General features: G+C 34.3%; 1 protein-coding gene across 13 annotated transcripts in view; it reads right to left on the minus strand.

Moving 5' to 3' along the window:
* Positions 1-23,016, minus strand: part of Bnc2 (basonuclin zinc finger protein 2) — a 417,193-nt gene that overhangs the window by 149,048 nt on the left and 245,129 nt on the right. For all 13 annotated transcript variants that reach the window (XM_063251559.1, XM_063251549.1, XM_063251541.1 and 10 more), the window contains one exon: positions 2,839-2,941. In XM_063251559.1, the coding sequence (XP_063107629.1) occupies positions 2,839-2,941 (103 nt within the window). The remainder of the gene's footprint in view (positions 1-2,838; positions 2,942-23,016) is intronic.

A 23,016-nucleotide genomic window follows, 5' to 3' on the forward strand; every position in this document is an offset into this window, starting at 1 on the left:
GTTATAACACTAGGGCAAACAAGTGGGCTTTCTCATCGTACTGCCAACTCAAGGACAACAAGCTAACCCCTCACTGTCATATCTGTCCTAATAAACCAGGAATGGTGGCTTTGCATACCCACATGCATGTATTTCGAATTATGTACAGGTATCTTCCAGTTGTGAGGTTGAAGAATGAAGTTCAGATGATCATTGTGAGGGGAAGAATTAGAATTAATTTTGCTTAGATCAGAGAAACCCCAAATTAATAGCCCAGAATCAGCAGATCTAGTAATATAGTAAGAAAAGCAAGAGTCTAGTGTAACAAAATTACTATTTTGCAAATTGGATGAAAAAAATCATACACACACACTCTCCAAATACTTCAAAAAAAACACTGGCCAGAAATAATCTATGTTGTTCTGCATTTATTTTCTTTATGCCTCTAATGTAAGACACATGGAAGTCAGATAGAACAAACTTCAGCAACAAAGTCAATTTTTAGATTCATGAGACTCCTAAAGTACATAGATCACATTAATGTAAGATGGCTTTGGGGACAAACTGAGTAAATCAATGGAAAAAAAGTTTGTTTGTTTAGTGATTAACACTTTTATTGTTCAGTCATTGTCCCATTTGTTATTTTTAACTTGTAATATTTATTAAAGACTTTATATATATTTAATGGTCATTTTCATTTTGAGGAAAACCCAGAAGTCATCTAGTATCAAATTATTTAAGGTGGGTGAGATCACACCATAATGTTTTTATTTGACAGAAATTGCCATAAACATTTTGAATTAATTCAGGACATCCAGGCAGCCACTACAGAGCAACTAAAGATACTCATGAAAGAGGTCTTCCAGACTGCTTCCGAAAGGGGCAAGAATGATGGGTAAGTGGATTAGATGTGATGAGATTATTTTGAGGGGACTAAAGGCAGTGTGTCTTTTTCTGTAATAAGGTTTATTTAAACACTCACTGTATCTTTTGATCAGTCTTTGCATAAAATATCCTCAGTGCTAAAGTATCTATTATTATTAATCACAGTTTACTGAAAAGAAAATTGAAGGTTGTGGAATATTAACATGCATCTGAAGTGGTAGACTTGACCTCCTGACAGTCCATGACCATTTTATCATCCCTGAAGATAGGCTAGGGACAATAAACTCTACCAGTTATCTAGAAAAACTCATATTTCCTTTATGGAAAGATGGATGTCTGGAAAATGTCACGAGCTCAATGAATTATGTTCCCCCAAAATTCATATGTTGAAGCTAATCTCCCTTGTAGCTCAGAATGTGCCTTCATTGGGAGACAGTGCCTTTAAATAACTGATAGTTAAAATACCCTTAAAAAGTTGGGGTTCGATCCAATCTGATAGGTATCCTTCTAAGAAAACAAAATGATGATATGTAAAAAGATGCAATAAGCACGCACCACAGAGAAAAGACCAAGTTAGCGTGACTACATGCAACACAGAAAGATCTCAGACTGGAGTTAACTCTGCTGTGCACTTGATCTTAGAATTCTAACTTTCGGAACTGAGAAAACTATGTTGCCACGAGGCTGGGGTATTTTGTTATAGAAGTGCTAACAAGCTAATATAGGCAAAAAAAAAAAAAAAAAAAAAGAAATCATCCAACAGCTAACATACATAGACTGCAAATTTAACAGCAACTCATCTGATTTTCAAGACTAGACTGAAACATGCTATGGAACTGGCCTTTATAATTAATGAAGCAAAAAAAAGTTTCATCCCTGAAGGTTGACAGGACTGTGACAGTGTTGCCCACCCATATTTTTTCCAATACATTTTCTTCATGCTATTCTCTCTCATACACAGAAACATGGTTGTGAAGTTCCCATAACTCCACCACACATGTCCTAACAAGTAAGGTACATGATAAATGAGAAGTATTTCAAGGCATGGCCAAGGTTGTTACCTCAGATCTTGCTAGAATAACATGACATTTATAAAAAATACAACCCACTGGATGTTTGGCACTGCTTGGGAATGAAGAATATGTCCACTTAAGAGCCAGTCAAAAATTCTCCAGCCAGGATTTCTTTTATAAACATTACCTATCTTTCAAAATTCTATACTCTTAAGAGGTGAAAAAAGAAGCCTGCTTATTTCAATTCTCCTTTTACCTAAACATAACACACAAACCATTCACAAGGAAATGTAAAATTCTCAGTTGAGGGACTAGCACAGTGTACCTGGAAAACTGCCTTCACACTTACATCCTTTGCTTGGGACACCCCTACTCCAATGACACCTACACACAGCTCACACGCTACCAAGGTCAACCACCTTTAATCCCAGTGCACACTGAAAGGGGGTATTTACAGATTATTTTTCAGATACTAGACAAATAATGGTCCTGTTCACTTCCTCACCCACCACACACCACACAAAATTTAACATCTAGAAGGATAAACTCAGACCATAACACATATGACAAGGGTACACAGTCACTGAGAAGTTTTCAAGCAAGAAGGATTTGCCAACTTCTTTCTGAGGTCCAGGTCCTCAAAGGCCAACTGTGGTGTGTTTGAGTTTCCATCAGACCTGGTGCTTGCTGGCTACTGCTATGCTCCATAAGAACCCACAGCCCAAATGTCCTATAAACATCTCTTCCTTCTGTGGAAGAGATATTGTCTGCCTGACTTCTTGAAGCACAGAATATGCTGTTTGAGAGCCTCAGGCCAAATATTAGCTCACACTTGGAGCACAGCTGACTGCTCTCTTCTCCAAGTCAGTGATTGCTCTTTAAAACAAACAAACAAACAAACGAAAACCATACGCATTCACACAAACATGAGACTGGAAAGAGGAGTCCAGACTCTTCTTACCATGTGCCACCCAACCATGTTTACACTGATCGCAAGTCCTCAGGTTAATCTTCCCTGGCTGAAAACATTCACACGTACAATTTACCAGTGTGCATCGGATGGCCTGGAAAATAAAAAGAGGAAAAAATATCAGCATCTATAAAAAGGTACTATATTCCCCACTATTTTTAATGAATAATGACCACTTGTATTTTGAAAAGCTTTTTATAGCGGAGGCCTGGAGAATTTTGAAAATAAATTTTGCTATCAAAATGTCTTACAAAAACGTAAGAAAACTCATTCACTAACATAATGTTCCAAGTCATTCATGGTAACTTTTAAATTAAAATACAGGTCAAGTAGAATAAGAATAAAAAATTACATATTCCATAAGACACTAGATTTGTAACACTGAAGAAAAATTTCTGCTAATTATATTTCCATTTACTATTAATGCAAAGAAAAATACATTCTAAAGTAATATTCAAGTTAAATGTTTGGGAAAGTAAAATTACCTGGAACAGTACAACTGTATCTTAGAAAACTAAACTACACACTGAAAAAAAAACTCTCCCTTCCTTTCAAGAGCCATTCTTCAAAATACATCATTTTATGCCATAAAGTGAATCCATAGAAAATTAACATAAAGGGAGTATAACATTTTGTGAATTTAAAAAAAAAAAAAAAAAAAACTATGCTAAAGAATTGTGCTAAACATCAGGGATTTAGCTCAGCAGCATAAGTGCCAGTCTGGCAAGCACGAGGTCATGAGTTCGATCTCCGATACCAAAAAAGAAAGAATTCTGCTAAAGCTGACCTGTGCTCCTAGACTACAGTTAATAAATTTATCTCATACATTTAGCTGTAATTTGCATTGCAATTCTGAAGACAGAAGGGATTTGGTCTGATCATTCACAGATTAAACAATCTACTGTAACTACATGAACTGCCAGGAAAAGATTTCTCTACAGATTTAGATGTGATCAATGATTACTGATTTTGGAGTAGAATGTGGGTATGGATTACCTGAAAATGTGGTTCTGAGCCTGAAAGCTAGGCTCATTCATATGCTTTGATACTCACATTCCTGAAACGATTAGAATTTTTATATAAACCAACTCACTTTTAAAAAGCAGTATTTTCAATACTGTTAACATTATCGGGATAAATCCTGTTTACAGAGACTACTACTGAACAAATGGGCTTCTACTATTTCCCATGTTCTGGATCAGGCAAGAGTAAAGCGTCTTTAACAAATTAACATTAACTTGTGGAACCTTATTTTGTTTCAGTTGTTAAAGTTCTTGTTGTTTAATTCTTTCATCCATTATTCGCATTTCTAATTTTCTTTTCTGTTTACTATTATCTGTCTGATGTGTCAGGGACTTTCTCCTATATTAAACTTCCAGCTATAAAGGAACTAGAGTATAAAATTTTGCTGTCTGTTAGTAATTAAAGAATATATATGCTTTAAGAGGACATAATTGTTCTACAAGTTATTTCAATCTTAATAGCTTATTAACTAAACAATATACCAGAATGTCCCAATTTGGAAGTAGTTCGTTTATATATCAATAGCCAAAGAACTCATCAGTTTTGTGCTGGGACTACAATAGAGTTTGCAATACAGAGTATACACTAAAAGCAAGTCACTTTACAATTATAAATTCAGGCATGTGAACATTAACATTAAAACATCTAAATGAAATAATGAAAATTTACCTACGTTGTTTTATTTAAGAACTCTTTGCTTTACCAAAAATCAAGGGAAGGACAATAAAAATACATGATCTTTCAAAGACTGTATTTAACCCAGCATATACACAATTTAAATAATTAATTTGATAAAATTATTTTATAAAAATGTCCTAATTTTGTATCATGTTTAAAGCACAGCTTCAATTATAGGTATGTTAAGGACTAGAACAAGATACATACATACATTCTTTTTATATGTTTATTTGGTTTATTTTACTGTGGCTGAATCATTCATTCACTTATTCTGAATTAAGTTTATGGTTCAAATATTTCCTCTTCCTAAGTAATTTTATACATTTGTTATATTTGAAAATGAAATCTTTCAGACCATCCCTTTTATAGTGTACGCTTATTGTACCTAAACATGTAAACATTGGAACACCTCACCTCCTTTATACATAAACAATTAAGCACGGAAGCAGCCGTTTTGTATGTCTATGAATTCCAGACGGTCTATTTGTTTTAAATTCAGATTTACATAGACTACAATTGTTCCTTAAGGGAATTACATGTATTTAAACAATATGGTCTAAATATTTTGAGTAAGAGCCTATTGTGGCTTTAATAGAAGCTTTTACTCTAAATGATATTTTTGAAATGGCATAAAACCTTGATACACTATTTATTTACAACAAAACAGAATCAATATGATCACTTGCCAATTCACCCACACTTAAAAAACAAATTATCATAAAACTGTCAAAGTCAGGTCAGCCTCAAAAATGTACATATATTACAAGGGTTCAGGAAGAGTAGAAAGGGATGAGTTTCCATTCTTGAGAACTCATTGTTTCCTTCCTTCAGATGCTGGAATGCCTCCAATCTCCGGCAAGGCACTCCAAACAAGACCAAGTTGTGTATACTACATTATCTGAACAGTTCAGTCAGATTGCTGCCACTTCTTTAATGCAGAGAGGTGTTTTTAGGTCTGACTCTAGGAGTTCACATCGCCAAGGGTACACTGTGACTCTTCTCAATTCTAACATGATCACCAACATCTAAAGAATATTAATTTTTTTAGCCCACAATATATTGAAAATAATTTTTACTTCTGTTTACCACTACCATGGATTTCTTTAAAGATAAATCCAGGTTCTCACCAATCCGTATTTCTATTTGCACACTAGAACCTACATTTTAATTGTTAGCTGGATTCCACTGCAAACATCTCTGAGAAGCAATGTTTTCATCACATCTGGCCGGGTTTCCTAGTCTCTTTGTCCCCCTAGATACTGATTCAGCCTGCGACACTAACTCTCCTTGATTCCTGGGTGGTAGAGACTGACTGTCCTACTCTTTCTGTCAGCAACTTCTCACTCCTCTCACTGTAAATAAATACAGGTGTTTCCAACAGCAGGACTCGTCATTCTTTAATTCAGCAATTTCATCCTCTCCTATAGCTTCAAATATCATCTCTATGCAAAAGCCCTCACTTTGGAGCCCGGCACAGTGTTAAGCGGTAGGAAATGAATGGCTGTGTCTCCTGGGCAAGGCCTGTCAGTTTGTTGTGAGTAGTGAATGAGCCTGAAAGAGACCCAATGAGCAAGAAGGAAGCCCTTGAACAGGACTGAGAAGCACTATCCCTCTTTCCTCTCTATTTTTCCTTCCTTTCTTTTTGACCAATGCAATGATTTGATGTTATCAATATCAACTACATTTATTATTAATATCAACTACATTTCTTTATTAAATATTTGTCATTTTGCAGACACTGGCTAGGTAGTTTACAAACATTAGCTGCCTGTGTCCTCAGAAAATACTGAAAGATAATAAAACTATTATTCCTTTTAATTCACAAGTGAGGAAACCAAGAAAAAGATAAACAGTTAGGGAAAGTCACAGATGCAGATACTGGTATGTGTGAGCATTCCATCCCATCAATTTAGGAATCTTGAGTTATCCCACTTACAGAGAAGCATTTGTGGGGCAAAATTTTCACTGATCTACCTTACTCCAAAAGTGACCTATTCTTGTTTTTGTTTTTTCCCTCTTCTTCCACCTGTACTGCTACTAGTAGTGTTTCTAGGCAATCCTCACTTTTGGCGGGGGACACCAGGAATTGAACTCAGGACCTCACACTTGCCAGGGAGGCACTGTGTCGCTGAGCTAAATCCCTAGCCCCTAGTCTTACAAATCTACTCCCATCCCCAGACGTAGACCTTTTTATTGCCTGCTTCTCCAGTGTAATTCTGTCTAGCTGGTCACCCTCCAGCTATCACTCTGTATTGTTAACTTCTGCTCACTCTTCGTATTTCAGCTTAGTAAGACCACTCATTTCCAGGCTGGTTACCCTACTCTCCCATTCAAGGAAAGTTGTTCAGCAATCTCCTGTATCATAAACAATTGGTCGCAGCACTTATCAGGGCTTGTAAATATTATATTTGTCTATGTGATTTGTAACTATATCTGCCTCTAAAATTTAAAAACCAGGACAAGACAATAAGTGTTGTACTTACAATGTGTACTGGCAAATAAGAGGTGCTCAACAGGCACTTACAGAGATACAGCACATGTTTCCCGAAGCCCCGTTTCTCAATGGTACAACAGTAATAATACTACAGCTACATCAAAAGACCTAATGAAATAATGAATATAAAGTACTACTAACCAGCTTGGAAACAAAAGCTCAATAAATGACAACCATTTATGGTTTCAGAAAACTTTCCACATACTATATTTGAATGATGTTATTTTCTCTGATGATTTCTTCCCAAATTAAGCTTTACACTAATATATAGTAAAATACTTAACACTTTTAGTCTTAATGGATAAATGAACATTTTGACATATATAATACCATTATTCATATTATAATACCCAAAGTGAACACAAAGTTTATTATTAGTGTTTTAAGCCTCTTAAATATTAAAGTGGGCAGGAAGATAAATCCCCCGATTATTACTCCTTTTTCTATTATCTATGGAAAAATAAAACACACAATTAATTGATCAATTTAAATTATAGCAACACATACTAACAAGTACATCTACACTTGGTGTGGGGGTACCCAGCTCTTGTCCAAGTTCCTCAGGAGACTAAAAGTAGGGGATCAGCAGAGCTCAGGAGTTTAAGGCTAGCCTCAGCCACACAGTGAGACTGCATTTCAAAAAAGGTACATTTGAAATGCACAAAGCAGGATAGCTTAATTTATAAAAATTAAAGTTCAGTCAGTAATACATTTATGTATGCATATTAAATAAAAGCACATTCAGAACTAGTTTGGACAAGTTCCAAAGTTCTATTCAAATAATGAACCCAAAAACTGAACTCTCTTAAACTTTAGTACACTCATAACTAGCTTAAAATCTCTAAGAATATGAGAATTGAACATCAGTCTTCTTATAAAATGACATTTCTCAGGAAAGCAAAAATTGTTGCTTCAGCTAGTAATATGTATCGTACTTCACAAGGAACTACATAGGCTAATTAATAAACTGCTATTCTCCCTTGTTTGAAAACACTTGCCCAAGGTATCTGATATAACATTACCAAAAGCAAGTAAGGTCATGGGGCAAACAAATACAAAACACTCTGAAACAACCACCACGGTAAGAGGAGGCATGATAAAAATAAAACTCATTTCGGTTCTGGATTTTTCTACCACAATGTATTCACACTCTTCAAGTGTTCATTAATTCTGCCATATATAATTAAAATTCTCTTTAAACTCATTTTCTTGCTGGGTATGGTGGAGCATTCCTGTAATGCCAGCACTCAAGAGGCTGAAGCAGGAGGACTGTCATGAGTTCAAAGATAGCCTGGGCTACAAAGTGAGACCCTGTCTCAAAAAGACAATAATAACGATAATTTAAAATTTGTTTAAGATCCATTTTCTCCTTGTACATTTCTAGGGAACATAGCGCAATTTGAATTAGCATTATGAAATTTTACTTGAATCATTTAAAAATGCTTAATACTTAAGTACGTGACCCATATTAAAATTAAATTACAAAAAAATCTGATCATTAATATAGCATTCACCACATTCAATTAGTTTCTACTATCAATTCAGGTGGCATAATTTAGGTGTAAAAATTAATTGGCTGCAATGATTACTAGTGACAAGGTTGAACTTTTTAGCAGTATTGTCCTTTTTTTTTTTTAAATTTTTGTCTTTTTTTTTTTTTTTTTTTTTTATCGGTACCAGGATCGAACTCACAACTGCCTGCTTGCAAGGCAGGCACTTATGCCACTGAGCGAAATCCCCAGCTCCTAAGGTTGAACTTTTTAATTTTTAACAAAAACAAATTTATTAAATTGCATCTTCTACTTTAAAAGTCATATAAAGATAATCATAAATATGTACAACTTTCTATGAAGACACAAAATAGAAGTCCTTGTTATAGTTAACTCATGAATTTATTACTGCATATATTACTCACTTTTGCACATACACACAAGTCCCAAGAAAAGTATGCAAGGTGTCAAAGGTCAAATGAACCTTTTCACTGGTGAAGAAAATTGTTCTTCAAAGACTTCTATCTTGGGGGCCAAGAGGACAGGATAAAGTTATCTGTAATGAATCTGGGTACCAATTACTGTACTGTATTTTAGGATTGCCATAGAATACATGAAGTAATTACAAAGCAGCAGCTTTAGATGAAAGAAGTGATCTAATACATGATCAAAGATGGAACATGCACATTTATACATCTTGTGAATGACCAAAGCCTAAGAATACATTTCAAGCATCGCCACAAACTCTAGAAGATATACATAAAGGTCAATAGTTTTTAGGATAGTTTTTCCTGCTCTGTTTCCCTATGGCTGAGAGGTAAAGTTAACTAAAAAGAAACAACTTTGCAAAGAAATACTTTAATTTTTAGCTAAGACTTGAAAGATCAATATGATATTGCCTTTGTTAAGAAATTTGCTTCGTAAATTGGTCAAATCCCCATGCAGCATATGCAAAGAAATTTTGCTTTTCCCAGAATGCAAAAAAATTAAAATGCTGAGAAAACTAATGAGTTTACCTCTAACTAATATAATCTACACAACTGAATGAGAAATTTACTTTTACTTGGTTCAAAACTTTTATTAGAGGATGAAAGTAGCAGTAGAACATTCACTTGTATTGTAGGGGTTTTCACTGAAGTAGTATTAAAATCAGAGAGCATATCACTTCTATAAACAAAGAACATGGACCAAAGACCCATTGTTATAAAGATACTCTAAAAAATGACTTACTGTCAACCTAAAAAGTCTTGAGATTATTAATTAGTAAGGTGGGTACATATTTTTACTTATCCAGATAAACATGTAAGTCTGAGCTTGAATAGACAATGCACACAGAATATAAAAGAAATGACCATTAGTAATTATAACACTTACTATAAAAGCTAAGGACCTACAAGAGTGTTAAACTATAATGAAAATCCACTGTCATAATGTAACAATAAGGGTAAATGAGAAATAATAAAGTTATTCTGTCTGCTTAAAGTCCCATTCATAAATTTGCATAATAAAAACTAGGCAAAAGTATGTATTTTATGTGGTGGCAACATAAATAGAAAATAAATTATTTAGGTTTTTAAAAAAGGCTTCTTGCACTTGTCTAATTGTTTTTTAATATCCTATAAAGAAACAACAAATTGATGGAAATGATTGTTGTTATATGCCTTGAAGTTTATGGTAACTTTTCAACAGAAAGCATGTTATTCAATCTTGAGACTGAATCAGAAGATTTGAAAATACCTAAATGTGACAACAACTACCTCCATTACAAAAGTCAAATATCACTGGTTTAAACTGTGAACAATGTGATAAACACAAAAGGCTGAGTAAATCAAATATGGCTAAGCTTCAACAAAATACCATGTGGAAAAAGTTACATGCCACGGAAATACAGTGTCTTCAAAATAACACATCCAAAATAATTGACGGCAATTCTGAAAGTTGACCTTTCAACACCATTTACTGTTAAAAGTCAGGAAACTTAAAACCTCACTTTGCATTTGTCTTAAAAAGCACTGACCCTTCATCAACTAACAAATGGATATTTAAGATGTGGCATATTCACACAATGGAATATCATTCAGTCATAAAAAAAAACAAAGATCTACTAATATTGCTAAAACACACAAGCACCTTGAAAACATTACTCTAGGTTGAAGAAGCAAGTCACTAAAGACTCTAGTTCTATTCATCTCAATAATTGTACTTATTTGAAATGGCTGTAACAGAGAAATCTGTGAAGATAGATAACAGATTAATGGTAGTCTAAGGCGTGGGGTAGGCCTGAGGTGGAGTCATAGCTAAAGGGTATGGAGGTTCTCCCAAACTGAGTGTGGTGATGGTTGTGCATAACTGTGAATATATTAAAATACTCTGCGTTCTGTACTCTTAAAAGCGTAGAATGTAAGGTATGTGAAATATGACTCAATACAGTTATTTGAGGAGGTAGCCCGCTGCACCACTTGCTTTCTTTTAGTGGTGTTAGACATCTCGTTCCCTAAACACTCTTCCCCAGTAGACAGAGTGCAGCAAGGTCCTTCACCCGGTTGACCTTCAACAGAAAAATGCTAAATGAGTTAAACAGAAAAGTAAGCAACAGACTTCTATTGTTGCTTAAATTTGTAAATCCTTTTTACTTTCAAAATATTAAAACTTAATATAACCATTAAAAAACTGGTAATTATATTATTAAATGCACCGCCATTTTCCTGTTAGGAAAATCTAGGACATTTTTCAAAAATGGAAGGTAAAACCAAAACATAACTAAAAACAAAACAACTGTTTAAAAGTGATGATGATAAACTGATGTGTATAACCATAGACATTCTCCAGTTTACTATGATGAAAAAATTTCTTCAGTCAAGAAACAAATTTAGGGAGAGGGGACAAAGAGAAAAAACTATAAACCTCTCGTATGCCTTTACACGTGACTGTAAATGTTACTTTGACTGTGTGAATATATTAACATGGAGAAGGAGATACACAGAGGCACATAAATCTTCACAGACATGGATCCAATGAGCATCTGTAGTCATTACCTTACGATTACAATCCACTATCCATCGAACATGAGGAAGACCCGATTTAAATAATTTAGGAGTTCAGAGCAAAAATCAACAGCGGGATATGGCCAATTATATAAAGAAAATACTCATGTTTCTATGGCATCAAAGCATATGCAAGCTTTAAGTGTGGATTTTTTCCACCAATTAAATTAGGTCTATGGTAATACACAAGCTATTTTGTTAGCCAATTAGTAATATTAGGGCAACAGGAAATGAAAAGGAAATTTCAATTCATGTAAAAAAATTTTTTTCATTTTCTTACCAGCTAACAATTAAGATACTCTATTTACTGTCTGAATATTTATAAATTTTATAGACTATTTACACAGCTGTGACAACTAGAAAGAAAATATTTTTCCCATAAATATATGTATAACTGAACTGAAAATGAGGGGTCACCCTCTAAAATAACCATATTCAGCAGTTAGCATAATTATGCATAAGGAAAGAATCTCTGATATCATATGAACACTAAGTAATAATCTTCTCATTTCACCTTAATGTTGAATCAGCAATTTTGTATTCCATTGACATACATTTTATTCATTTTCACTAATGCAATTTGAAAAGTAGTAATGTGATTACATTTCTCTGTGGTACTCAAGAAAACAATTACTAATATAATATGATAAGGAAGACATTAATAAGAAAAGGATTCATAATGAGATGCAAGAAGAATTATAAACATTTAAACACTTTTCATAGAAACTATTCCTCGTTAAGTAAGAAACAAGCCAAATAAAGCCCAAGTCTTAGTATTCTGGAAACACTTCCACATTCTAGGAAGAACATCAATAATCCAGGACTTGTCTCAAATAATGCAAAATGTAAGACATCATCCAAAATCCATGGCATCTTTCCTTTCCACGTGAACATAAAGTACTACTTTAAGAAAGGAGGGAATTCAGGATGTGGGGATAGCTCAGTGGTACAGCATTTGTCCAGCATGTATGAGGCCCTTGGTTAATCTCCAAAACTGCCTTTTTGGGAAAATAAACAGTAAATTCTAAATGGTTATTCTCAATCTAAATGTGCTGGCCACATTATTCCAAATGCCAAAGCACTATAATCGATCTATTTATGAAGCAAGAATGTAAGATAGATGACCTTTTAACTAAACTTACTCCTCTTGGTTTGTGAAACAAATCTACTCCAGTGAAGCAGTAAGGCAGCAAAGTTGTTGGGTTTTTAGAATTCTTCATTTCAAATGACAACCAATTATCTAAGCCGACTGAGACAGCCTTTGTGAGGCCAATGATATCTCTTATTTATACAGTGCTACAAAGTTTGCACACAATACTTCAAATACATTCTACTTAATCTTTGGAATCCCTGAAATTACAAATTTTCAAATAGCATAAAAAAGGCTCTGACACAGTCCAAAATGGTCACATCCCTTGAACTGGGCTTTACTGAAAAGCCTCATGTTACCCCATTCTCAAAGAGATTCCCAGTTTTTCCATGCAAATAGAGGCGATTAGGATTCAGAATGAGATGTGAAGGAAACTATAGAAAAAGAGAAGGGAGAGGTAAAGGTTAAAGCAATCTGAAAAAGTGGAACAGACTGCTAAATAAGCAATTAACAGATTACACTAAGGTACATTTTAGAAACAGAAAGTGACTCAACATGGTATTTTATGCAGCCTTTAAACGGTTATATTAAGATATATCAAACCCTAAAAAAAGTGAAACATGGTATTCCCAAGAACACTTTGTTTATTATATAGTGTGTTACTTATACCTACCCAGGGGATGCCCGTTAGTAATACACAATAACACTATAATGCTTTGCTTTGTACATATAACTGTGTCATAATTATCTCTGATTATAAAAGAATATGGTTCTTTTCCTAAGAGCAGGTATCACCATAGGAATCATACCTATTGCAAATAATAATAACAGTGATATGATGAAGAGGCTATGTGCCCCTTATACGTTATTTATGCTGGGTCACAGATTCCCAGGGGTTTTGTGCTGAGACCTGTGCTTCATTAGAGCATCACATAAATCAATGAAAGCACATTTTGATTTCACCAGTGGCTGGAGCCACTGGAATTTTTCAAGTGAAACCTCTCAGGTAATACATTTTTTAAAAAACACAATGTTAGCATTTCTTCTAAAAGGTAGTTTTCTCACATTCAAAGGACTAAATTCAAATTCTGAAAGAAGTCCCACAAATTTCTATGAATCTATAAGCAAATGAGAGTAAAATGTGCCCTCGAGTGTTAAAAAACATTATTCTCTTTTTGCTTTTAAAGATTAGTCGATTGAAAACACAGACAGTTAAAGAGAAAGAAAGCAACGAATAGGTCATCTAGTTGCTAACAACTGCTTCAACATCACAGAGAAATTAAGAGACCTATGCAATGGTTGTCAGGAAGTTTGATGTAACTCTTGAAAATTAAGAAATAAATAGGGCCTAGTGGGGAAAAGTGGGGGAGGGTCCTTCCAGAACAATGCTAATGTCATCTTAGGCGTGTGGACTGGGTTCACATATGTGTCAGCTGAATCAACATAATGGCCTATAACAGCTTCAAAGCAGCTAATATGGTCCATTGGGTCAATAATCCGTGAACTAAGAAGGATTTACTTGATAGGCTATAAATGGTTCATAAGAACTAAAGAATCACTCCATCAGATCAAAAATCCAATTTTCATATGGTGCCTTTCTACAAATTAGTGAAAAGAAAGTAATGACGGAAGAACTTCAAGGTCTATCAGTTAAAAAGTCATTTTAAAGAGCAGTGTAGAGAAGGAAGTAAAGTATCTTTCGTGTGTGAGAGGGTGAATCAACCTATTTAAGTGCAAAATACATTTTCTTAAGGAAAGCTATTGTATAACATGACATATTCAAGGGGTTTTTCATATCTTCCATAGTATGTGTGCATAAAGATGCAACAACTGAAACATGGACATACAATATATGCATTCGTAAGTCTCTTATTCTCCCCTTCACATAACCAGTCATACTATCACTGAGCAAATCTGCAAACATGGTTTCTATGATAACAAGGTCTCAAAATGGAGACTGATACTTTATTTAGGCTTCTTTGCACCATTTGTATCATGGGTGTGCTATGCAAGGTCTAGAGAGACATTAGAGGCACTTACAGAAAAGTAAGCAGAAAAAAATGACAAAAGGTAAATGGCATAAACTATAAAATGTATTCAACACTTAAAAGAAGAAAGAAGGCTCTCACTTCCCAGACTGGCCAAAACTTACGTAGCCAGTGTTTATAGTTAACTGCATTACTGGTCTCTCTAGGAAGCTGAGAAGTAAGAGCCTTTTATGCTGTGTTTGTGAATTTCACTACATATTCATACTATGTGATAGTGGCTATAGATTAATATTTTTAATGTAAGCCTATCTATGTGAATAATTGTATTTACTAAGTTCATGGCAACAAAGAAAAGCAGAGAAAAATGCTCCAAAAATATAACAGACTGTAATTAGAATTCTTAACAAAAAAGAATTGCTTCACTAAGAAGAAAATGTGATCTATCACCTCTCTCTCAAAATGCTATTAGCTTCTCTTCATCATAAGGACAACAAGAAGGATTCGTTTCTTTTGCTTTTTACAGGAGTAACACTGAATAAAATAATAGATGTTTTCATATCAAAGCATATTAGCTATCGACATAAGCTCTGTCCTCTTAACTTTTACACAAGGGAAAGAGAAATTCCAATAATTCTGGAAAAGAGATAAAACTTTTGTCTGCGGCTACAGCCATGTACTATTATATGTAACTGCTTATTTTTTAAAAAGAGTCTTATTGGTGCTCTCTGAAGGATTTTCTTTTATACATTGCTTTATCCTATAATTTTGTCCCTGTTGGGCATGCTGCCTAAATTTAAACACAAACAGTCAAGCAATGAAGAAACATTAACACATTTACTGTGAACAAAAACTCCCAGTTGTACAGTGAAATTTTAATACATTTCAACTTATCTCTTTTACTAATGGGGAGAGTACAAACCCTGCAGGAATTCGCTCTGCAAACTGGTAATTACAGTAGACTCACTTTTTTATAATGCATATGTATAGCCAGATACAAAAAACCCTGGCTGCCCTTTTCATGTAGGTTACAATAGAAATGTTTTCAAAAATTATGAAAATCTACAGCAATTCTAAAAGAATGAATTATTTCATGAAAAAAGTGTCCTTTAACTCTGTATATGGACATAAATAGACATATTTAGATGTGTGCTTTACATCCTAGAAGGTACAGGCTTTATCTGCATGCACTTTTATGCCATTTTTCCTATAATCTTAATACACAGAATAAATGTTTCATTTCTATAAAGCCAGTTGCAAACTTAAATATCATAACTTATCCATCATGTATAGAATACCTATCATGATATTCCTTCATTCTGTGCTATTTCTCTATTTTGGCCCATTCAATTTTGATGATTTACACTTGTATTTTAAGATATAATTAATTCTCTTCATTAAAGAGGTTAGTACCAGCATATGTGCCTTTTAATGAAGAAACCCTAAGTGTCTGCCTAAATAGAATGAGAACTATATACTATAATATTAAGAATAGTACAGATAAGTAAAAGAAATGAAGTAAAATCTTTGTTACTTTTTAAATCATGTTACACACTGTCAAATTTTTGGTTTCACAACTTTCTAATCAAATGAAATATGCTAAACTGCTAGGAGGCTATCACTATATAATTTAATTAAACTTACGTTTCTAAGTATTATCCAAATGGGGAAAGGTAAAAGCAGATAAAGCTTTAAATAGACATAATTTTTATGAAAGTCCATGAAATCCAAAAAGAAAAAAACACAGATGAACTTTCTAAAATGTCCATCCATGACTGGATATTACTCCCAGAGATAAAACAAATATGCCTGGAATAATAAATTCCAGGGATAACTCATTGAAAATTGAAATAATGTTTACATGAGACATCCAGCATATTTGTGCTACCCTTATACATAACTGGTGTACAGAAACCACTGTCTGGTCTCCCCATATTAGATAAGAATGACAAGAGACAAAAACATTCTCCTTAGGCCCAGCTGTAGCAGAATGGCCTTACCAATCCAAGGAAGAGACATTTTGAGACATTAAAAGTAACTATCTTTTTCTAATGCCACATGTCTCATTCTTCTAGGCAACATGATTAACATTCTAACTTTTATTTTTCACTATCATTACAAAAAAAGAAAACCTTCCCCTATATCATTATTGTCTCTCTACCCTGGACAATTGCTTTTATCACAGTGTCCCCAGAACAAACAACAACAAAAAACTAGATTCATCCCAGCTCAAGAGCTAGGCATTAACTGTGTCATAAGCAATGTATGTATTCTTAGACAACACCTACTGTTTGTATTCTGTAACTAAATGACATAATTTTCGTTCTCTAAAAAGCCAAATACTGAAATACGTATATTTCTGTACTGTTTCCCTAAAGTCAGTTTTTGTAGTTATCCATTTTCTCCTTTTATTATCGAGTAAGTTGCGGCCTAAACACGCAATGACAGTGTAAGTAAACTTCAGGGACAGCTACACGTGGACCTTTAGTCTCTGTAACATCCATCCACTGAACATAAAATTGCACTTTCTATGTGGATTCACTCTGTCATAGACAAAGCATTCACACTTCCATTCATTGAGTCTACCACAATGAAAGTGTTAGAAGTTGTCAAACAAACAAACAAACAGAAAACATGTATCTTCTGCTTCTTCCTAATGAAATTTTGAAGGTAATCAGATACATGAGGTTAATAACTATATTCAACTAATTTAAATGGTTAAATTATAATTTGTGCTTAGGAAAATAGCAGAAATTTAATATTCTCTTTCTCTTGCTGTATGGCACAGAGATGGCTGTGGACAGAAGCTGACTTGCAGCAAGCAGTCCGTAGACAACACACACATACCCTCCTTCTAACACTTTATCCAAATGTGTGGTTGCTTTACTTGTCTTTCAATAAAGGTAACAGCAGTTTAAGAGGGGCAATTTGAGTTCCTTTCTCATCTTTCTTTCTCTAAAACAGAATCAAATGGGTACACTGCTACAGAATCTTGGTTAGTACTGAGGTAATACAAAAAAATGTTAAGATATGCTCAATACTTTCATACATCTGAATTTTTCAGGATAATTTAAAGAATATCTACTTCTTAAGTATGAATATTGGAGGACAAATCAATACTTTATTGGATAAGCAAATGCACACAAACCAGTTTTAGTGGTCTGTGAAGAACAGTAAAGGACACAAGAGCAGGCCACAAAGTTTTGCTGCATCCACAAATCATATTTAGAACCCTTATGTGTAAGCAACCTGCATCTTGACTACAGTATTTTAAATCTAAGAGACACCCTAAATGGATAACCAGAGACACTGCTGCTCATAAAACTGGACATTAGCTGGATTTCTGCAAAGCACCTCATAGTTTGCAAGGTGGTCATTTCCTAGCTTATTTGTACAATTACTATGTTCTGCTTGAGCAAACCATAAATAGATCAGAAAAGCAGAATTCAATATGATTTCCACTGAAACATTATATGAATATCCATAGAGCTACAAGTAAGCTTGAATTAATATTTTATGTTTAATCATATCCAGTAAATGTGATGCCATTATTTTAATTGTAAAATACGTTACCTGCATTCAAGTTGCTTAACATCAAGACAGCTGCCATATGGTATGCTTAAACAGTAAGTAGGTGTGTGTACAGCATTCTTTCTTTTAGAGACTAGTTTACTGACAAATTCAGCAATCTTAATAACAGATTAACAGATTTTAGGGACGCAGTATGCCAGCCAAAATTTATACAGGCAAACTCAGCTGCCAAAATATCATTTTCAATATTTATCTCCATGAAGCATAGTTTTGATCCTGTGTGCCAATTAGTTAAGTAACCATTTTTCCCTGAATCAATTTATTTAAGTTTAAAAAGTTAATGACGAGGCTGGAGATACAGCTCAGTGGCAAAGTGCCTGCCTAGTATGCATGAGGCCATGGGTTCAAACTCTATCATCACCCACCTCCCAAATAAAGTCAATGATGGGGACAGAGAATTCTCTTGTGCCAAGAGCAGTTTAAAGTGTTAGTGTTATCAGCTAATAAAGTCATTGTATGAAGCTGTTATACTTTGAGTTAATAAAAGCTCACTGCATACAGGTGTCAGGCACCTTAGCTTCTCCTCCGAGAAAACAAAAGATATAAAGATAAAAAATGTAAAATGTGTGCTAGTAACGTCCCAATGTGAAAATACAATCTTGCTTTGATTGGAAATACAGAAATAGTAAATTAATTTTTTTTTTTTTTTGTCTTTTTCGTTTTTATCGGTACCAGGGATTGAACTCATGACTGCCTGTTTGCAAGGCAGGCGCTTATGCCGCTGAGCTAAATCCCCAGCCCTGGAAGTACAGAAATAGTGACGGTCTCTCTTTTCTTATTTTGACATATGAGATGGGGTGAAGGGAGTCTATAAATTAGAGATAAGATTTATCAATGTGCTGAGAAAACAAGGTTTCACAGCACAACCTCGTCTTCTTTAGCTAAGGGCCAAACGTTTCCACTTTTTAAACAAAATAAAACAAAACCATTACCTAGTAAGTATCAAAGAAAAGGTGTACATTAGAACCATCTGAAGTGCTTTAGAGAAGGACAGAGGCTCAGGGCCACTCTCCAGAATCACTGAATGACAGCTTCAAGAGCATTTGTACAACAAAGCAGGAGGTTTTGCACCCCAGGTACCTCACTGCTGCACCTTGGTCCTGACCCTGTAACTGTTGACACTGCTACTGCACCTGAAAGACAAAAGGCAATGTGCTGAGAACTAAATAAATGGACACAATGCAAGAAGGTGTTCCACTTAAAGGACTCCAGGGATGAAGTGACATCCCGAGAGAAACAAGCAGTTTCCCAAGAAGGCCTTTAGAGCTTTTCCAAGATTAGGAAGCAGAGAGTCACAGAGAGCTTGAGGTCCAGGTTAGACCCCACTCCACACTCCTTAGCCCAAAACTGACAGAGAAGAAAGAGAATGCAATGGAAGGATGGGTGTGGGTGTCTGAATGACTATCCATTTTTTATTTTAAAAACATACACGGAAAAGACATAAATGATTTATCTGGGTAATCAATCCTCAGAGTAATTCCCTTACCCCCTACTGCCACCACTTACCAATTTTTGGTAATCATCTATGAAAGCAGAAACTGGCAAAAACAAAATGCAGAAACCATTTTCTAAACTAGAAGCCAGGTAAATTCTGTAAGTTTTCAAGGACAACTCTTTTGCTCTAGCACAGCACAAAAGAGTAACTGCTCAGGAAGGTTTCTCTTCTATCTCATCTATACAATCACCAAAACCAATATCAGATATACTTAAAAATTTCTAAGGGAAGGGAGATAATTTGGTTTCATATTTTTTGTCACTGTATGCCCCTTGTAGCAACTCAATCCTTTATTCTTAATTCTTATGTATACAAAGCTTTCTTTTCGGGGGAACTAGTTTATATTAAGTGAAATCAAATTGGGCCAAATGTGTACCAAACTGACTTCTGAAAAACTAACATGCCTTCTTCTAACTTGAAAGAGAGAAAGAAAGAAAGAAAGAAAGAAAGAAAGAAAGAAAGAAAGCGAACTTCTGTGAGACCTGAAAAATTCAAGTTAAAATGGTCTACTTACTGTATTACTACTACTAATCTTTCCTAATGAGATTTTCAAGGGTAAATGTTAGCATTTCGGATTCCCACACTGCCTAACATAAAGATTGCTTACAAGAACATGGTGCTTAGCAAAGTGACTCTCAACAAGTTTTTCCCGTCAACTAACAGTGAAGAAGGTGATACAAATAGCATGAAGAAGAGTCAAGTGTATATACAAAACATATCGTAGCAAATCAAAATGCATATACAGAGCATATCGTAGCAAATCAAAATGCATATACAGAGCATATCGTAGGAAAATCCTTCCTTCAGTCCACATACCATTCAGAGGACCTCCCCCATCTACCCATTCAGCCTGTTTTCACAGCTCTGGGCCAACAGCAATGTCAATTAGTGTCAGTCGTGATGGAGTTTTAGAGACATGGGCCTTTGTCTTAGAGGAAGTGGGCTGCAACCACCAACTCACTGTACAAGGCAACCTAACAATCCATTAGGTGGAAATGACTTTTCAGCCACTTCCTCCAGGGACCACATCAGAAACTGATGGGTTAGACAGCTAGGAACATTTTTAAATTTCTGTATTAACTATCTCCAGAAAGATAGATTTTATCATTTATTGCTGCCAAATTCTAATTTCATCTGCTTTTCTTCTATGTTATTCCTTGATTTCCAGCAATGTTATGATATATAATATTGCCTACTAAAATAATGAATTAAATACTTTAGGAATAGAGGGAGACAGCTCACTGTATGTGTTAAAACCATTCCATAGCCATAGTAACTTTTGGAAATCGCTAAAAATCAAGAAACTTCATTAATAGAGTATTGTTGTAAAGCATCATTCTACCATTTGAAAGGAAATTAACAGTTACAATTTTGTCCTCTAATTGTCAAATCGGTGTTAGATTAGGCCAAATTTATCAAGAAGCAATCCTACTACTGTTTTTTAGAAAGGAATGAAGTTAGACACTGAAAACAAGAATGTTCTTATCTTTGTTGAAAAGTGAGGATTATAATCCAACGCTATATCCACATGCATGTTTTGTTACAGATCTAAAAACAAAATTTTCTTCTACTTATAGTATCAGACAGAAGGCCTGCAATCAGTTAAAAAATTTTTTTTCCATTATTTAAATATGACTTTAAAAACAAACATAAAGGCAAGCATGGTGGCACAAGCCTGTTATCCTAGTGGGAGGCCAAGGCAGGCAAATTACAAGTTCAAACCTAACCTGGGCAAATATAAAATTTTTAAAAAGGGCTGAAGATGTAGCTCAGTGTGAAGGTCCTGGGTTTAAGCCTCAATACCACAAAAGACAAAAAGAAGCAAACAAACAAAAAGGAAACAAAGTAAACATTCGTTAATCATTTACCAAGCTCACCCTAACATGACACAAAACTTCTGTATGCAAAATTATTTGGTCAGTAAACACCATTTGAAACACTAATTATACACATACATAAACACTATCAACAATAGGCAGACTTAAAATGTCACAATAAAAATAGCATTCAGCCCATCCTTTCTGTCTACTTCTGTATGGGAAGAGCTAAAAGGGTAAAATCTGACAGTGGGGCCGGGATACAGCTCAGTGATAGAGTGCTTGCCTAGCACACACAAGGCCCTAAATCCAATCCCTAGCACCACACACACACAATATCTGACAATAATAAAACGCTTTTCAGTAATATTTTGATTTTTATCTGAGCTTCATGGCCAACATTCCAAACCTAATGTTAATATTTCTGTTCATATTTCAGCTAAGATTTCAACACACCGACACACAAATTTTTCTTTAATAATTTTTCTGTTTAGTCTTATTTTAAAACCTTCTAAAGTACTTTCCTACAAATTAGATATATTATAAAGCAATATTCTGTTACTGTTCTGATTATTAACATGATTAGAACTTTCACAACTGTCGATTTTTTTCCATCCTCAAACCAAATATAGAGACGAGATTTAGACTGTAGTAAACAAAACCATTTTTAAGTATGTAAGCTAAAGTATATAAATTTCAAATGTGTTAAATGAAAAAAACATTTCCAAAAGCAAAGCAGTTAGTTTATACTATATCCTAATATAAAAAGACAAAAAATAATATTAGCTGTAAGACTTTTTATGTTTTACTAATACTAACAAGACTAACATATAGCTGTAAGACTTTTTATGTTTTACTAATACTAACAAGACTAACATATCAAATCTCTTCATTGTTGGGAAAAACAAAAATAAAGTACAACTTGCTAATTAGACACATGTCTTTCAACACTGACTTTAAATAACGTCCCCTTGATACACATCAAAGAACAAGTCATTATTTCAAAAGCAGTCCTCTAACACTACAATTGCTTTCTTTAAAATACATTAAAATAGGCTGTGCCAAAGAAACATGTTATAAATTACCAGAAAAAAATTACCAAGAGAAAATATCCTACACTGAGATTATTTTAAGTATTATTTATCTTTCATATTTTATATATTCCGCAGAATTATGAGCTTAGTAATACTGGCCAATATTTCTGATCTACTTTATTATAGAACAAATAAACTCCTGTAACTTTACCCTTATTTGGAGGGTACCACGCTACATTTCAATTTCACAGATTAAAACAAAAGCAAAGTACAGAGCCCTTCACTTGGTCAAGGCAGACCCAGGATCCTAACTCACTAGGTCTAATCCACTAAGTTTCTAACCATTATGTTTCAGCACTAAGTTTTAAAAACTTTGTGTTATACGATTGTTAAAGTAACAAGAGCTACAAAATTTTGGGTTCTTTTAC

This window comes from Cavia porcellus, unplaced genomic scaffold, assembly GCF_034190915.1.
Source record: "Cavia porcellus strain 051 isolate PalLab524CR breed Dunkin Hartley unplaced genomic scaffold, mCavPor4.1 scaffold_1, whole genome shotgun sequence".
NCBI lineage: Eukaryota > Metazoa > Chordata > Mammalia > Rodentia > Caviidae > Cavia > Cavia porcellus.